This window comes from Thunnus albacares, chromosome 18 (genome assembly GCF_914725855.1).
Source record: "Thunnus albacares chromosome 18, fThuAlb1.1, whole genome shotgun sequence".
Taxonomy (NCBI): Eukaryota; Metazoa; Chordata; class Actinopteri; order Scombriformes; family Scombridae; genus Thunnus; species Thunnus albacares.
In genome coordinates, this window is record NC_058123.1 from 25,682,988 (window position 1) to 25,698,984 (window position 15,997).

Here is a 15,997-nt window from a genome sequence, read left to right on the forward strand (position 1 = left end):
TCCATCTGTCCTACTGATGTCTCTGCTCAGTCAGCCAAGACCTTGTTTACATGCACACACTCCATTCAAACACACACACAATACACAAGACAGTACATCTTCACCGAGGGATGTCAAAGGCTGTATTCAAATGTCTGAACTTCCAGAAGTCCATAATTGCAGAGGACATTTTTTTCCCCTCAGTGCGCCGCAAAAAAGACAGGACATTAATATAACAAGACTAGGCATTAGGTGTAACGTACATTCAGTATCTTTCAAGCTTCATTTGGAGGTAATTTCCAAATCCACAGTTCATCAAATATGCAAACCTGCATTCATATTCATGGACACAAGTGAGGTCTTGAATCCCATGTAGTACAGCTCATTTTATTCCTTCATGGCCCAGCATCCTCACACACTTGACGTGATGACTGAACACTTCAGACGCGTTGTAGTACTTACAAGCCCTCAAGGGCTCAAACTGCAACTCGAGAAGATATTCATCCATTGATGATGAAAATCAAACTGTATTAGGTCCATAGGGAGAGAGGTTTGAGGAGAAAAGGATTCTATAAATGGTGAGAAATTGATGCAGTTAATGGAACGAATCAGGGACTGTTGGGCATGATTTAGTAAAAGTGCACAAATTTTATTTCACAAATCACCAGATTGAGGAAACAACTTAAGTATGTCTGAGGTAATGATTTGTAATTTGAAGTCGCAAATTATTAATTTTCAGGGATTGATTTATCAAAGATCTCCCCTTAATATTTATTGGGTTGCACACAAACTCAAACAAATACAGCTGTCTGAACAGACTAGAAAAGACTCTCTGTTCCTTCAGCCTCTGATACTGAAGACTGTCTGATTGCTTGTGTCTATCTATCCGTCTGTCTGCTCAGTGCTGCTGGCGATGGCGGCAGCAGGCGGTTACTTGATGTGGAGAAACTGGCAGCTGAAGAACCAGAAGAGCATGAACTTCGACAACCCCGTCTACCTGAAGACCACAGAAGAAGACCTAAACATCGACATCACACGACACGGCGCCAACGTGGGACACACCTACCCCGCGGTGAGTAAACAACTTCAGAGGATGTACGTACTGATCCCAGAACACACACACACACACTCATCTCCCAATCAGCAATTCAGCATCAATAGTTTATGTGCACACAGCAGCTTTGGAGCTCTTTGCCTTAAAGTCACGAGGAGCTCTCTTAAATAATAAAAGTTTATTCTGTTAATAAAATAATAATGTGCTGCTGTAGAGTTTCTGAGCAGCTTAAATAATTTCAAGCCAACAGAGGATGAGACTGCATGTTAATGACCTCGACTCTCACCCTGACCTTGTGGCCTGTATTAATCCTTAGTGCATTGTTGGCCGTCCACAGAGCACATCTCCCTGTACACAGATTACACAGATTAAACAGATTAACCTAAGCCCGGCCAAAGCCTCAAGATGGGCTCAAACTTCGTCATCCTCACAGCTGCAGCAGACATCTCACCGTACGTTCAGATGGTGAGAAATCAAAAAGAGCAAAATTAATCACAGAACAAAATTCCCCCTAAAATAACAATGACGAGCAGCGTGGGGTAAACAAACGAGATGCAACGCGTCGTTAGTGAGCTTTAGAGGTGTTTGTAGGTGTATTTTCACTTTTGTCTGTGACAGACTAGCTGTTTCCCCTCCTTCCAGCCTTTATGCTAAGCTAGGCTAACTATATCCTGACTCCAGGCCAGAGCATAGAGCATACATCTGTGGAGCATAATTTACTTTTACTGAGAATTCAAAAATTACACATACACACACACAAAAACATTTCATTAAGTTAATTTTCTCTCTCTCTCCTCCCCCTTCCCCTCTCTCTCTCTTCAGATTTCGATAGTGAGCACAGATGACGATTTGTCGTGATCGTCTCAGTTTTTCTTTACGGCAGCCGTAGTGTTGCATGGCGCCTCTTTGTTCCCATGCCCACGGTTGTCCGTAGCAGCAGCAGCCCTTACAGTACGACCACATGCCTTCTGAAGTGCATTATGTCATTATCTGTGGTGAGGATGGCTGGAGGATTATTTATTATGTGAATATCACTATGAATTATGTGTCATAACTGTTTTCAAACAGTACGTCCAAAGTGTTAAGGGTTTTTGTTTCTTTCTTTCTTTATCATTTTTGAGCCTCAGACAGCCTTCCATATTGTTTTTGTCCCGTCCTCTTAAAGGAGTCTGACACCATCTTTTCACAACAGATGAGAGAAACTCAGTGAATTTCCACAGTTTGATCGCCTCTTTCAGGGTTTTCTGTGTTCAAATTGAACTGGAAAACTGACAAGAGGGCGCAGTATTTATCTGACCAAACAGCTTGACTCTGCTGGACAGGATTCAAAACTGGGTATGAGCAGTCAGTATCCGAGCGGAGAGAGGTCAAGGGTCGTTTAGAAGTGAGATGTTCACAGGGAAAACTTGGCCTGAACTTCAACTCTTGCCTCCTCTGATCCAACAGGCTCAGTTGTGTGAATATGTATGTATGACCATATTTTGGGCAGTTATATCTAAAAGATGTAAGTTTTCTTTTAATTTTTTTTTTTTTTTTTTTTTTTTAAATTCTTATGGTACCTCCTGGAGTGCATTCTTACAAACTGTTTTCTCAGTCTGTGTTTATTATTATTATTATTATCATTATTATTATTAATATAGAAGCTGTGTAAGGATCATCATGGTTTCAACATTTGTAAACATTGTACATATTTATCATCCCTCAGAGACATGACCGTCAATCAGGACTCTCTTCAATGCACTTTGATCAAATGTTCCTTGTGTAAATAAGATTGTATACATTTGACTTGATATCAATTTTTTGCTATGGTTGGGCATCGTACCAGGGTTAGAGTTCAGATGTATTTAACAAGAAAGAAAAAGATTAAAAACAATAAAAAAAAATAAATAAAAAAAAACTCAACTGAATTTGTTAAAACTATTTTGTATGTTTGTGTGCTGTTGCTGTGAACTTTTTCTAGCCTTGTACAGTGAGGGGGAACATTATTAAAACTTAAAAGCTCTGTATCTGTGAAGAAACTGATTTGCAAATCACTTAAGAATTAAAACCTAATCCACAACATTGTTCAAATCATGGCGTCCTGTCTTTTCTATCACACATGAGTGTGTGTGGAGATACACTATATATAGACGTGTCCACATACTTTTGTACTTTTTCATAGTTCCAGTGAAGCATGGTTTTGCCGTTTTAGATCCTGAGAAATTTTAATTAGTACTGCTTCTTCAAGGAAATCTGAATGTAATATAACAAAGACGCGGACAAGTCACATGAGTCGAGTCAAACTCTTACGAATCTGGTGACTTTAGACGTGACTTGACAAAAGTCAGTTAAATTAATTAAAATTAATTTTAATTTCCCTTTGGAATTAATAAAGTGTCTATCCACCTGTGTATCTAAAAGACTTGCAACTTGACTTCAACACCAGTGACGTCACTTGGACTTGAACTTTTCAACATGGAATTACTTTTTTTTTTCTTCCTAAACCCAAAGATTAAAACTTCCTGAAGAACTGTGCTTGATTTAGGGATGTTTTGTCAAGCATCTGATCTCAGGATCAAGAATCAATTGATTTAAATTTTTGAAGTGAGGATCAGGAAATGACAAGTATGAGCCAAAGAGGAAGAACTCAAACTGCAAACAAGATGCAGCCCGATCCTTAGGGATCTGTTCCAATAGGCAGGTAGAGGCAGAAAGGCCTTAAACACAGGCCACTGACAGGTATGAAACCCACTTAGCTAATACAACTTTAACAGCCTCTTCCCTTGTGGCTTCAGCACTCAGTTTAATCTGTGCAGAAAATCACTGTGTCTTGGTGGGATCACAGCGGCTGAGGGACGAACAGGAGGGAGGAGTGTATGTGAAATTAAAGAAATGGGTCGTCACAGTGGAAGAGCTGCTAAGTCGTTTTATTTGGAACAAGTCTGGCTCCATCCGTTCATTATCCCTGTTTAACTGCAGCGAGGATTAATCTCCACCTATCTGACTGCTTGGGTCATCAGTGGGACAAAATACGTCAAACAAACTTGGATTAAGGCAGAGATGTCAGATGTGAAGGTCTAAGTTACACATGGAGGAAAGGCTTCAGGCTTCTGCCTGCATATATATGTATATATATATAGGTTGGAAAACAGAGTTGATTTTTTTTTTTTGTTTTTGGGTTGTTGTTTTTTTTGTTTGCATCTTTTAACAGCAAAACAGAAAATGCAAACAACCCAACTTTCAGTCTTCACAAACCCCAACACAGTCTCTATATGATAATTATGTTGTTATATACATAGGTGCATATCTCACAGCAGGTACCCTGCCGGCCTTCCAGTATTGTTTTTTTCCATATACAATATCAGAAGATCCATTATATGAAAAATTAATCCGTGTATTCAATAAAGTCTTTTGGAAATTAGTCATTTACAGATTCACACAAATGTCATTCGATTTCATGTGTCTCATATATATGAGAAAGTTGGAACCTGTTGACTGAAAAAGGATGATTTTACATCAGTGTCAATGAAACAAAACTGGCCAATGCCTTACTGCCTTACCTAATAGTTTACCTCATAACCTGAAAATCTACTAAATATTGTCAGTAGTTCAAAATGAGAATATGTACAAACTGGATCAACTGGTTATTGGAATACTTTATCAATAAAGAACTAAGTAAGCAAGAAGTAAGCATGTAAATTTTCTCCTTTGATTGATGCTCTGAGCAATCTTCACAGCCATGCTAGCAAACTTTTGGTCTGGGCTGAAATATCTGGACAAACATCGGATGGATTGCCAAGAAATTTTATACAGATTTCAAGTCCCCATATGCAGTACTGTACCTTTAATAGCTTTGGTGATTTCTCAACTTTTCATTTAGCACCATAAAATTTTATCCAATACTTTATTTATAACCACATACCTCCAAAACTAATGACATTCCCATCAACCTCAACTCTGGTTTGTTAGCAAATGTTAGCTGCTAAACAGCCGCATGTTAGCATAGCCCTTTTTCACACCAGTTCAACTCATGTCATAGCAGGAAAAGCACAGGTGTTACTAATAACATTAACGATGGTTCTGCTCTATTCAAGTGTCCCAGTAAGTCATGACAGTGTGACAGTGATCCAGCATGAACAACACCAGGACCCTGAAACTAAAGCAGCTAAATTGAATTCAGCAATCGTTCATTTTATTATTTACATCTTTGCTTTTCCACTGTGACATATCAAAATGTCTGCTGTGAAAAGGCTTATTGTGATTAGTCTTGTTCCTTTATTTTATCATCTGAAAAAACATAATATTAATATTGATTTCAACTGTATCATCCAGCACTAGTTTATCAGATTTGTAAAGTTATGAGATGTTGGAGTAAGTGGGAGGAGAGAGAGAGAGAGATAGAGAGAGATCAAGAGATAGATGGAAGAGGATAATAGTATTTAAAACTTTAAGCACCCAGATCATCTCAGCCAGGCAGCATTAGACGATGAGAGTCACTTCCTACACCATCACTGTGTGTGTGTGTGTGTATGTGTATTTGTGGAACGCCTCTCACAGCTGTGTGTCTGATCGGTATGCATGCTGACATGATTTCTCTCTGAATTTGTGTGAAAGCATTTCCTATTCTTGCCTTCTTAGTTTTGTATGTGTGTGAGATCACACATGCAAGATGCCAGCTGTGTGTGTTTGTGTGTGTGTGTGTATTTGTAAGAGTTAGATGGTGTTAGAGATGCCAGGCTATCACTCTATGCAGGTTAATTGATTTTAGGTTCACACACACCCAGTGGGGACCATGTTGACCCACCTCAGAGCTCGTAGCAGGAGTTTGTTCCCCAGCTACAAGCACAGCAGCTGGACCCAAGCTGTCAAAGAACCGTCCGAATGTTTGGACTTCAGCAACACCTCCATAAAGCCCTGGAACTCCATGCAGGTCAGACGTTTTAATTCTTCTTGTATTGTGTTTTTAAATTTTGTTCTAGTCTTCTCTTTACTATTTATGATTTTGTATTCAAATTTAGAGAGTAAATATCACATGTCCTAGTTCAATGTAATTTACTTGAATAAATATTCAAAGAATAAGACAATGTTTGGATTCAAAAGGGCTTTTTCACAAAACTCTGCAACAAAGTCAACACATATTTACTGTTCATTGTTCAGATATTATTTGGGCTGCAACTTATGATTATTTTCATTTTTGATAAATTTCCTAGAGCCCAAGTTGACATCCTCATCAAATAGTTTGATATCACTGTAAATGATGTTTTCTCTTTGGGTTTTAGAATGTTGATCGGACAAAACAAGCTGAGAATATCAAATTCACAAATTTCAGGAGCTAGAACCAGAGATTGTTTAGCATTTTTGCCTAACAATAATAAAAATTGTAGATTATTTCCTGTCAATCAACTATTCGGTTGACTAATTGATTTTAGCACAAAATGTAACAAAGAAAAAAGCAGCTCGGAAAGAAAAAAAACTGCTGTAACAATAATTGCTTGCAGGTGGTTAAATTACAACAGCTATATGCATTTATTTCTTACAAAGTGTCTGCTGTTACTTTTCTGTACTATGGGTGGTGCAGGCTGGCAGGTGTAGAACCATGGACTGTATAAAGATATTAATTATTAATAATAATTCTGTAGGACATACTGATAATACCTGAATAGCTCCCTCCGGTGGAGAATATCAAATTGTTTTTATCAGACCAACGATGAAAAATCTCAATATTTTCAGTTTACAATGAGAAAAGTAGCACGTTAGACTAGTTGGAACCAGAGAGCGCTTTGTGTTTTCTCTGTTATCAAATATTTTGGTGATTAATTTTCTGCCAATCAAGTAATTGATTCAGTACTTTATGGTTTCAACATCTTTAACTGTTAACCAATGGATGCCAAATGGTGCGAGTCTCCAAATGTTAACGGAAACCAATCTGGACCAAGTAGTTGTGCATTTGCTAGATTCAGAATTTTAAAATGAAATATTTAAATAAAAATTGTTTTTCCACAATCACAGATGCATCTACAATACAGGATTTAAATTTCTTTAACTGTCTCCTTTGTTGTAGTTTTTTTCTTTTTGTCTGGTTTTCTCATATTTTGTAACTTATCATCAGTATTTGCAATTATTTTCAAATCTATTTCCTAGTTTGATCATTTCTTTACCGGCTCGTTCATGTTAGATAAAAGCTTAAAATGCTGAATTCATCAACATGAGCTTTTTGTTTTATTTGAGAAGGACCTCAGCAAAGACATCTATGATCTTTATGCTGAGGATGAAGATGAGGAGGAGGATGATCGATTCGCAGTGTCTCCCTCCCGTCTGGCGCTTTCTCCAACCAAACACTTCACCCTCAACATCAATGTTGGAGGAACGGTAACTTTACTCAGTTTCTACCACAAACATACTGCTTGAATAGATTGATATACTGAAAACCTTATTATTAGATGTGAAGCAGCTCATTGAACTAGATAGTAACTGAGTCATAAACACACTCATTCACAAAAACACCAAACATTATCTGGTACCAGCTTCCCAAATATGAAGTTTTGCTGCTTTTCTTAGTTTTATATCACTGTAAATTGGACTAAACAACTATTTTCTTTTCTTTTGGTTCTACTATTCTATTCTTTTTAATGTATATTATATTTCACTTGATTCTCTTGTGTCGTCCTCTTCTTCAGGTGTACCTCCTGCCCTACAGGTTAGCTGCCAGGTATCCGAAAACACGGATTGGCCGATTGGCTACATACACAGACCACAGCAGGAAGTTGGACCTGTGTGATGACTACATTGTCCAGAGCAACGAGTTCTTCTTTGACCGGGACCCTAAAATCTTCCACAATATCTTCAACTTTTACAGGTGAAATAAACTACATTATAAACTATAATATTATAACATGGGATTAGACTTTTACACTTAAAATGAATTCAAATGCATGCCACACACACACCTCTTCTTTCTATGAACACTTCAGATTATTCTGGATCTCCTGTCTCTGTCCTCTCCACCAGGACTGGAGTGTTGTGGATTAAAGATGAATTGTGTCCCCGCAACTTCCTGGAGGAGATAAACTACTGGGGCGTCAGAATCAAAAACAGCCAACGCTGCTGCCGCATCTCCTTCGAAGAGAGGCAGGACGAGCTGAACGAGCAGCTGAAGATACAGAGACAGCTGATGGCAGAGGTGGGTTGACTCATGATTTTTGTAAGGGACATGCATATGATAGCCTGGTTCCAGATGTCTGAATCACTGTCAACATGTCCAGATTTGTCAGCCAACTGTCTAGTGGTGTTCTGATGAATGTCTGTTTTCTCTAGTTGGAGAAACAACCAATCAGAGCCTTTGTGTGAGCGACTAAAAGTGAGCTGTGTGAGAGACTGACAGATGGTGTAAATCACAAATCACTTTGCTGATTCGAATCACTGCGGATTTTGGCCTCCATCACTTACATTGAAAGCACATTTGAAAGAATGATTACAGCGAGGACAACTTCTCTCACTGTCCATACAGGGACCTGACTGTTGTTTTAAGACAAAATTGAAAACCTAAAAATTGTGAACCTGTCCTTTAACAAGTAACGTGCTATGTATCACACCTGAGGTGTAAATGGTGCTCTCAGTCACCAGAGAGGAGCTCCGCTGCTAAAAGCTACTGATTAAGACAGTAACAATGGTGATTCAGTATAGTCAGTTCACTTTGAAGATTCGTTGATAAAGATTTGTTCATACTTATACTCAACAGTTCAATCTGTGTTTGAAATCACTTGTCATGATGCATTAGCTAAACTACATGTAACCATAGAGCAGAGGTTGGCCAACCCTGCAATAGAATAAATGCTGGTACAGAAGTACAGATACAATGCTGCTCCTTTCCCAATTTATCTATTTTGTCTTCACATTATGAATGAATTTTAGTGTAATATTCCCCTTAAAAACATGATAAAACTGATGACTCTGAGTGGGGGCAGGGCTAATAGTAGCTACTGCAGGTTAGCAAACTGATGTAGCTTACAAATATCATCCAGGCAGATGGATACCACAGGCTAGGAAGGAACTGGCAACAGTCACAGTTCAATAACTCTTCTTGATTGGCTCAGTCTTCGGCTGACTGTCTGTTGTCATGACACCTGACAATGATAATTGAACAGGTCTAGTGCTTTCAGGTGTCCTGAAATACAAAAAAACAAAGGTCTAGGTGCAGTAAAGTCTTATTTTGTGCTGTGTGTTGCGACTATTTCTCGACTATCAGACGTCCTGCATTACTGCTCATTTCAGGAGTAAAAACAATGGTAACTATCCTTGCAGACAGTTTTGGTTTTATTCATCTCTGCGATTCCTGCTAACACCCCAATAAAATACGAGGTTAATAGATTTTTATTTGTGGTGCTTATAATGAAATTCAACTACAACATCTCTTTCCAGAGACAGTGTGTCTGTCACAGTTTTCAGTGACACTAAATAGTCCCCATAAACTCTCTTAATGAATTAGTAATTCATGCACAATGATAATAATTTTTTCTCATCTGCCAGGCCCCATAATTATTAAAGCGCTGCAAAATAAAAATGTCAAGTCATCAGCTCCTACTGCTTCATTGGTAAAGCAGTTATTCAGTGATGTGCTGGCTGACTCTGAGTCTGTCTGACCTACATTATAAAGCAGCGCTCCACTCTGCTCCGCCGCCTTGACAGATGGAGAGAGAATAAGCTTTTTCTTGGCACTGATTTAGACAGATGTTTCCATCACAGAGGTCCCACTCTGATGCAGTTTGCTGTACCAGTTTTATCCCTGTTGTGTTTTCTTGACATTTAGTTTTATTTAGTTATTTAGTTCGGTTATGTTTTATCTTGTGATCTTGACATTTTGTTCAGCTTTGTTTTATTTTGAAATGTTTTTTATAAACCTTTAACTCTCGTTTATTACTCTTTCACTTCATTTTTGACCAACATATATGCTTAGTTTTTACATACTGTATACTTCTACAACTTTAATGACTGTTCTGTTCTGTTTTTGTGTGTTTTGTTTTTTTTATTTCTTGATAACTGAGCAGTTGTAGTAAGTTACATATTCTCATCAACTGGCCACATATGGCCTTCTTTTTTCCCCCAAGAAAAATACAATCTCTCCCATTTGTCTTCTGTGACTCTGAACTGTTCCTGTTCGTGTCCTCCAGATGGAGATGGAGGAGAACGAGGCGTTATATCACGGCATGGCCTTCGGGCCGACCCGCAGGAAAATCTGGAACCTGATGGAAAAGCCGTTCTCCTCTGTCACTGCCAAGCTGATGGCGCTCGCCTCCTCCGTCTTCGTGCTGGTCTCGCTGGTCGCCATGACGCTGAACACAGTGGAGGAGATGCAGTACAAGGTGTGTGTTTCAGTTTGTGTGTGTGTGTGTGTGTGGGAGGCAAAAGAAGGCAAATATGTACTAAGAAGATTATTGCTTTTCTGTTGTAGTGATTTCACAACTTGTTATTAATAGGTGGAAATATGCAAAACTACTGAATGGTCCTTTAATTCAGTGAGATAAGAAACAAGTGAATGTGTCATTTACATTGTTAAGAAGCAGAGCTGAGCCAGAGCCACAATTTTCAATAAAACCTGATTTTTGACACTCTGTCTCATCATGGCAGCCGACATGGAGCAACAATCTATCAAGCAAACAGACAAAAGCAGATAATAAGTATTATTTTCTGTTCCAGACGGCGTCGGGTCAGCCGAGCGGCAGGTTTTACGGCGAGTATGTCGAAACGTTCTGCATCGCTTTCTTCACCCTGGAGTACCTGCTCCGACTGGTGTCCACCCCTGACCTGAAGCGTTTCGGGAGCAGCGTGCTGAACACGGTTGACCTGATCGCCATCCTGCCGCACTACCTGCAGATGGGACTGGAGTGTTTTGAGGACAAGGACATGCACCTGCATTCAGGGGACATCGAGACCGTGGGACGTGTTGGAAAGGTAAGAACAGGACGCAAAGGGGGCTGATGGGAGTTTATATGATTAGAGACAGAAACACTGCATGAGGGCGAGACTAATAAATGGGTGATTTTATCCTTTTTTATTAGAAATCAAATATCTGTTTTTTTTATTTTGCATACACCGATTCTTCATTGGATGTATCCTTCACTGAGTTTCAGTGAAGAGTTTTCCATGTTGGTCTAAACTCAAGAGGAGAACTCAATATATCACAGAATAAATGTTTTATAATACATTATTTTATATTCAGTACCCAATCACACTGTTGCCATGGTTACACTAATCATTTGTTCATTTGTTCATCTTGTCATCTGGCTGACATAAGCCAATTTCATCCTCAAGTTTAAGTTAAGTTTGAATTTTTTTGCCAAAAGCAGGCAAAACAAATGTATTAGCATTATCAACCCTCATAAATTTGCATCAAATGACCTGCTCGTAAAATATCATATTTATGGCAAGTCTTGTTTTAAATAGAGTATAGTTTGAGCTGCATTTAAAGGACTGGTTCCCTTTTTTTCTTTTTTCTTTTTCCAAAAGCATTGATGTGACAGGAAAGTCGGGAGAACATCAGCAGTCAGTCATGTGCAAATTCTCTCATCCTGTTCAATCATGAGTCTGATATGTTCGTTCAGACGGAAAAAAACATCAGTCCAGAAGACAGAAACTGGTGAGGAGGACCCTCGATGCAGCAGTCCATGACCAGGAGCTGACAGCCTTCTTCTTCTTCTGTGTATTTTCTCTCTGTAGGTGGGTCAGGTTCTGAGGATCATGCGTCTGATGCGTATCTTCAGGATTTTGAAGCTGGCTCGTCACTCGACAGGCCTCAGAGCCTTCGGCTTCACGCTGAGACAGTGCTACCAGCAGGTCAGACTCTCAACCAGAGCTCCCGCTGATACTCAGAAAGTCTAAAATAAGATTCTCAGAATTTAAGGTCATACATGTCTTAAAAAGTCTTATTTTTAATTATGGTAGGTCTTAAATTTTGAGGTGAGGCCTAGTTGTGTGAGTAATATCTCCCCACAGGATTCACTCTTTTAAATATGTTTTGGTCTTCAGTCGTGACTCGGTCCAGCTCTTTCTTTTCTTTTATTTGATTGGTTATGCACAAACCACCTGCTCTCACAAAGGTAACAGGATTAAAGAAGTACACAAAACAGTACAGATGATGCTCAGTAAAGCCAGGGGTGTTCAGAGGAGACGCAAAGTCCTCTGTTATTTCTGATAGTTGCTAGAATCTGGATAATAATGTTTTTAGTGTGGAACCGTGACGGCCAACATGTGACATGAAGGAGAGGAGCAGACTTTTCATTTGGTGACTGCTCAGCTGGAGTTCACAGGTTTAATGGACTGTTAGTGGATGAAAGGTAGACATACTGTAACATGAATGTGTCTTAATGTGGAGAATGAACTACAGCTGACTCTGTGAGTGTGAGAACGACCAGAACAGCCTCATTGACAACACAATGTGGTCAAAATTAACAATTCCAAGCAAATTGTAATTACATTTAAATTTTAAGTTAAGTTAAGTTAAGTTGTTTTTTTTTAACAGAGTTTTATCTGGTGTAAAGTGTAACAGTGGGACACAGTTCATTTGTCACATTTGTGCATTTGTCAATAATTTGATTACTTTATATGATTTTACATATGATTGTTATATGGAGATACAAAATTATCCAGAAAAATATCCTTCCTAATATTATCAAGTTGATTTCAAACATGAAGTTCAGCCATAATGTACATTTGTTTTGCTGTGGAAAGGTTATTGAATGTTTTTCTCTGTCAAGGTCTCATAAAGTATTAAATTTGATTTCAAAAAGTGCAGCAACCCTGTTCTGAACCAAGAGATTATATCAAAGAAGAAAATTACAACAATCCAAAAACTTTGACTTGTATTTTCATACTTGGGTTCATCCAGGTCTGTACCAAATCTAGTGTGAATTGATTAAATTTGTAGGATGAGTGGGAAAAAAAATCAAAAGATTAAAAAATACCAGAAAAATCTGAGTGGAAATGCAAATGTCTGACTAATGAATCTATGAATCTAAGGAGAAAAATTCAGCTTTGCTCTGTGCTTCTGAGTTATGAGCATTAACATGAATGAACATCATGCAGAAACAGAGAATGTTTTTTGTGTGCAGGTGGGCTGTTTGCTGCTTTTCATCGCCATGGGGATCTTCATGTTTTCAGCCATGGTGTACACTGTGGAGCATGACGTTTACAACACCAACTTCACCTCCATGCCACACGCATGGTGGTGGGCCGCTGTGAGTCGACAACCCGCCTGCTTTCTGTCTCTTCTCTACCTGAACATATAAAATCTCTCTAATGGTTCTGCAGTTGTCACTTTAAGAGACTGTTTGTTAGATGTTTGACTGATGCTAACATCAAGAGTTTATATTCAGTATCTTGTATTTCATCTCTTTCATCCTTCAGGTGAGTATTTCCACGGTGGGCTACGGCGACATGTTCCCAGAGACCAACCTGGGCCGCATCTTCGCCTTCGCCTGCATCTCCTTCGGCATCATCCTCAACGGCATGCCCATCTCCGTCCTCTACAACAAGTTCTCCGACTACTACGCCAAGCTCAAGTCCCACGAGTACACCACCGTCACCAAGGCCCGCGGGAAGGTGCACTTCACCAGGAGGGCGGCCAAGAGGTTCGCCGAGTGTTGCGAGGACGTCGTTCCGCCAAGGACATCCCGCTTTCAGTAACCTGCGGCTTTCGAGTCTATAGTAAGATCTGGGAAGCAGGAGGGACAGTCCAGGATGTGATCGGGACAGCGGAGAAGAACGTCAGGAAAAGATGGAGGGAAAACTAAAATCTGGAAAGAAAATTCAAATCTTGGAAAGTGATGTTGGAAGTGAAGCCATGACATTCTATACAGACTCCATGGCAGAAGTAGACTGCAGGAAGAAAACACTTTTTGGATTCAAAATTTCACTCCCAAGTTCAAGATCAGGATTTGACCTGAAGGAATGTTTCATTTTGTGTCCTTTGATCCATCCTCCCATTCATCCCCTCCTCCTGTTTATTCCTGTTAAGCCTATCCAAACATGCACTGGGAGAAAGGTAAGGAAATGCCCTTCATTTTTTTCTTCTCCTTTATTTTATTTATTTGCCAAAGTGTTATATATATATTCATCCTTTTTAATCTACATCTACACCAAAGCTGTCAACAGCATCATCGTCCTCTTCTCTTTCTCCATCAACACTCCATTAGTCTCTAAAGCTGACATGTAATCCAGGATTCAGTAGCGCAGGACGACAGGACTGAAATAAATCATAAGTCTCATATCCATCTGGACCATGGATATGAGACCTGTTTATCTGCCCCGTGTGTCTCTCTCTAATAATAAACCTATGTCTTTCTATCTGCTCGTCACAAAGCTGTGCAGCTCTGTCTTTGTGTGTGTGTGTGTGTGTGTGCACGCCACAGGAACAATCATGATGTAATGCTGTTGCAGATAGGTGGCTGCTGAGCTATTAACCTTATCAACAGTGTTCATACATAGTTTTGTACTGAGGTGAACATGCGACAGAATGAACCTTTTACTTTGTCAGTGACTGTGAGTTTTTAAACAGATGAAATAATACAGTTAATGCCTGCTGCTTCAGTTTCAGGTTGATGCTGGATCACCGTCACAAGGTCTTACAGGGACACTTGAATAGAACAGAGCTGTCGTTAATGTCATTAGTAACACCTGTGCTTTTCATACCGTGACAGGTCAAAATGTCTGCTGAAGGTTAGTGAGTGAGCGAGCAAGAAGAGTGTGTGAAGGATATTGTGAGTGAGGCGTGTACAGTATGTGTGTGTGATTATATAAGTGAGTGAGTGATGTAGTGAAGTGGTTTGTGTACAGATTCAGTTAATGTGTCCAGGGTGTGTGTGTGTGTGTGTGTGTGTGTGTGTGTGTGTGTGTGTTTGAATGAGCGTGCACATCTAAACAAGGTCATGGGTGACTGAGCAGAGACATCAGCAGGACAGATGGAATCTGAACTAGCCCAAAGGTATACACACACACACACACACACACACACACACACACACACACACACACACACACACGTTTGTCTTTATAGCCTTGTGAGGACTCACTTTGACATAATGCATTCTGCCATTAGGCTATAGTGTGTGTGTTCTTTCTTTCCATTCTCTTGAGGCTGAAATGGATTTTAAAAGAAAATTGCAGTTTCAAACAACTTTGGTCTTGTTTTCGTAGTTTTGTCCATCATTTCTGTTATTAATAATAACTTTGTAGTTAAGTTAATGGCTGAGATCTGCAAATACAGTGACATCACTTGAAAGTTATACTGAACACAAGCAGTCAGATGATCAGACAGGTTGTAAACAAGATAAATTTATCCAGATTATCTCAAATTTATTCAGAGGTGAGACAGGAAGTGAGCGTGCATTGAATGTCAGTGATAATCCCACATTGGAGGCAAATGAGTGATTATTATTGACAAAGGTCACACTTAAGATCTGACATGTTTCTGCATCATATGGTATTTTTTCTGGAACCTTAAAATGTTTTTTTTCTGCAGTGAAACCTTATTTTTAATCATTCACAACTCTGCTTTAAAAGTAGTTTCTTATTTTGGTGATTTTTTTTTTTCAATAGATTTCCAGTCTGACTTTTATTTTGGCACATAATTAGAGCATTTTGTAAATGAAAATGAGATTTTAAACATTTTAATATCAATTTTGTTATACATCATGCACAGAAATGTAAAATGACATTTTAATTTCATTACATGATTTCACTTTAATATCGGCAGCCCTGGACTTCCATACACCATTGTGTATGTTTGCTAGATGAGAGAACAACAGTTGATCTGATGATGTGTGGTCTAGTAAAGCTAATCATACTAATCTATTTAGCTAAAATTGCTTAATTCATAAAATTATTAGTTGACTTGAGCCCTTTAATATGTAATTTGTTTTTCTTAAATACACATCTTGTGTTAATGAAAGCTTTTTATTCTTCATTCTCTGGTTACAACAGTCTGAGATACAA

General features: G+C 38.9%; 2 protein-coding genes across 3 annotated transcripts in view; both read left to right on the forward strand.

Annotated features, from left to right (window-relative positions):
* Positions 1-3,103, forward strand: part of vldlr (very low density lipoprotein receptor) — a 73,114-nt gene extending 70,011 nt beyond the window's left edge. For both annotated transcript variants that reach the window (XM_044333300.1, XM_044333301.1), the window contains 2 exons: positions 882-1,051; positions 1,856-3,103. In XM_044333300.1, the coding sequence (XP_044189235.1) occupies positions 882-1,051; positions 1,856-1,891 (206 nt within the window). In that variant the 3' untranslated portion in view covers positions 1,892-3,103. The remainder of the gene's footprint in view (positions 1-881; positions 1,052-1,855) is intronic.
* A 2,056-nt stretch (positions 3,104-5,159) lies between these two features.
* kcnv2a (potassium channel, subfamily V, member 2a) lies at positions 5,160-14,310 on the forward strand. Its single transcript, XM_044333403.1, has 9 exons — positions 5,160-5,942; positions 7,244-7,381; positions 7,690-7,868; positions 8,021-8,192; positions 10,180-10,371; positions 10,706-10,960; positions 11,726-11,842; positions 13,117-13,242; positions 13,412-14,310. The coding sequence occupies exons 1-9, from the start codon at positions 5,805-5,807 to the stop codon at positions 13,688-13,690; spliced, it is 1,596 nt and encodes a 531-aa protein (XP_044189338.1). The 5' UTR covers positions 5,160-5,804; the 3' UTR covers positions 13,691-14,310.
* The last annotated feature ends 1,687 nt before the right edge of the window (positions 14,311-15,997 follow it).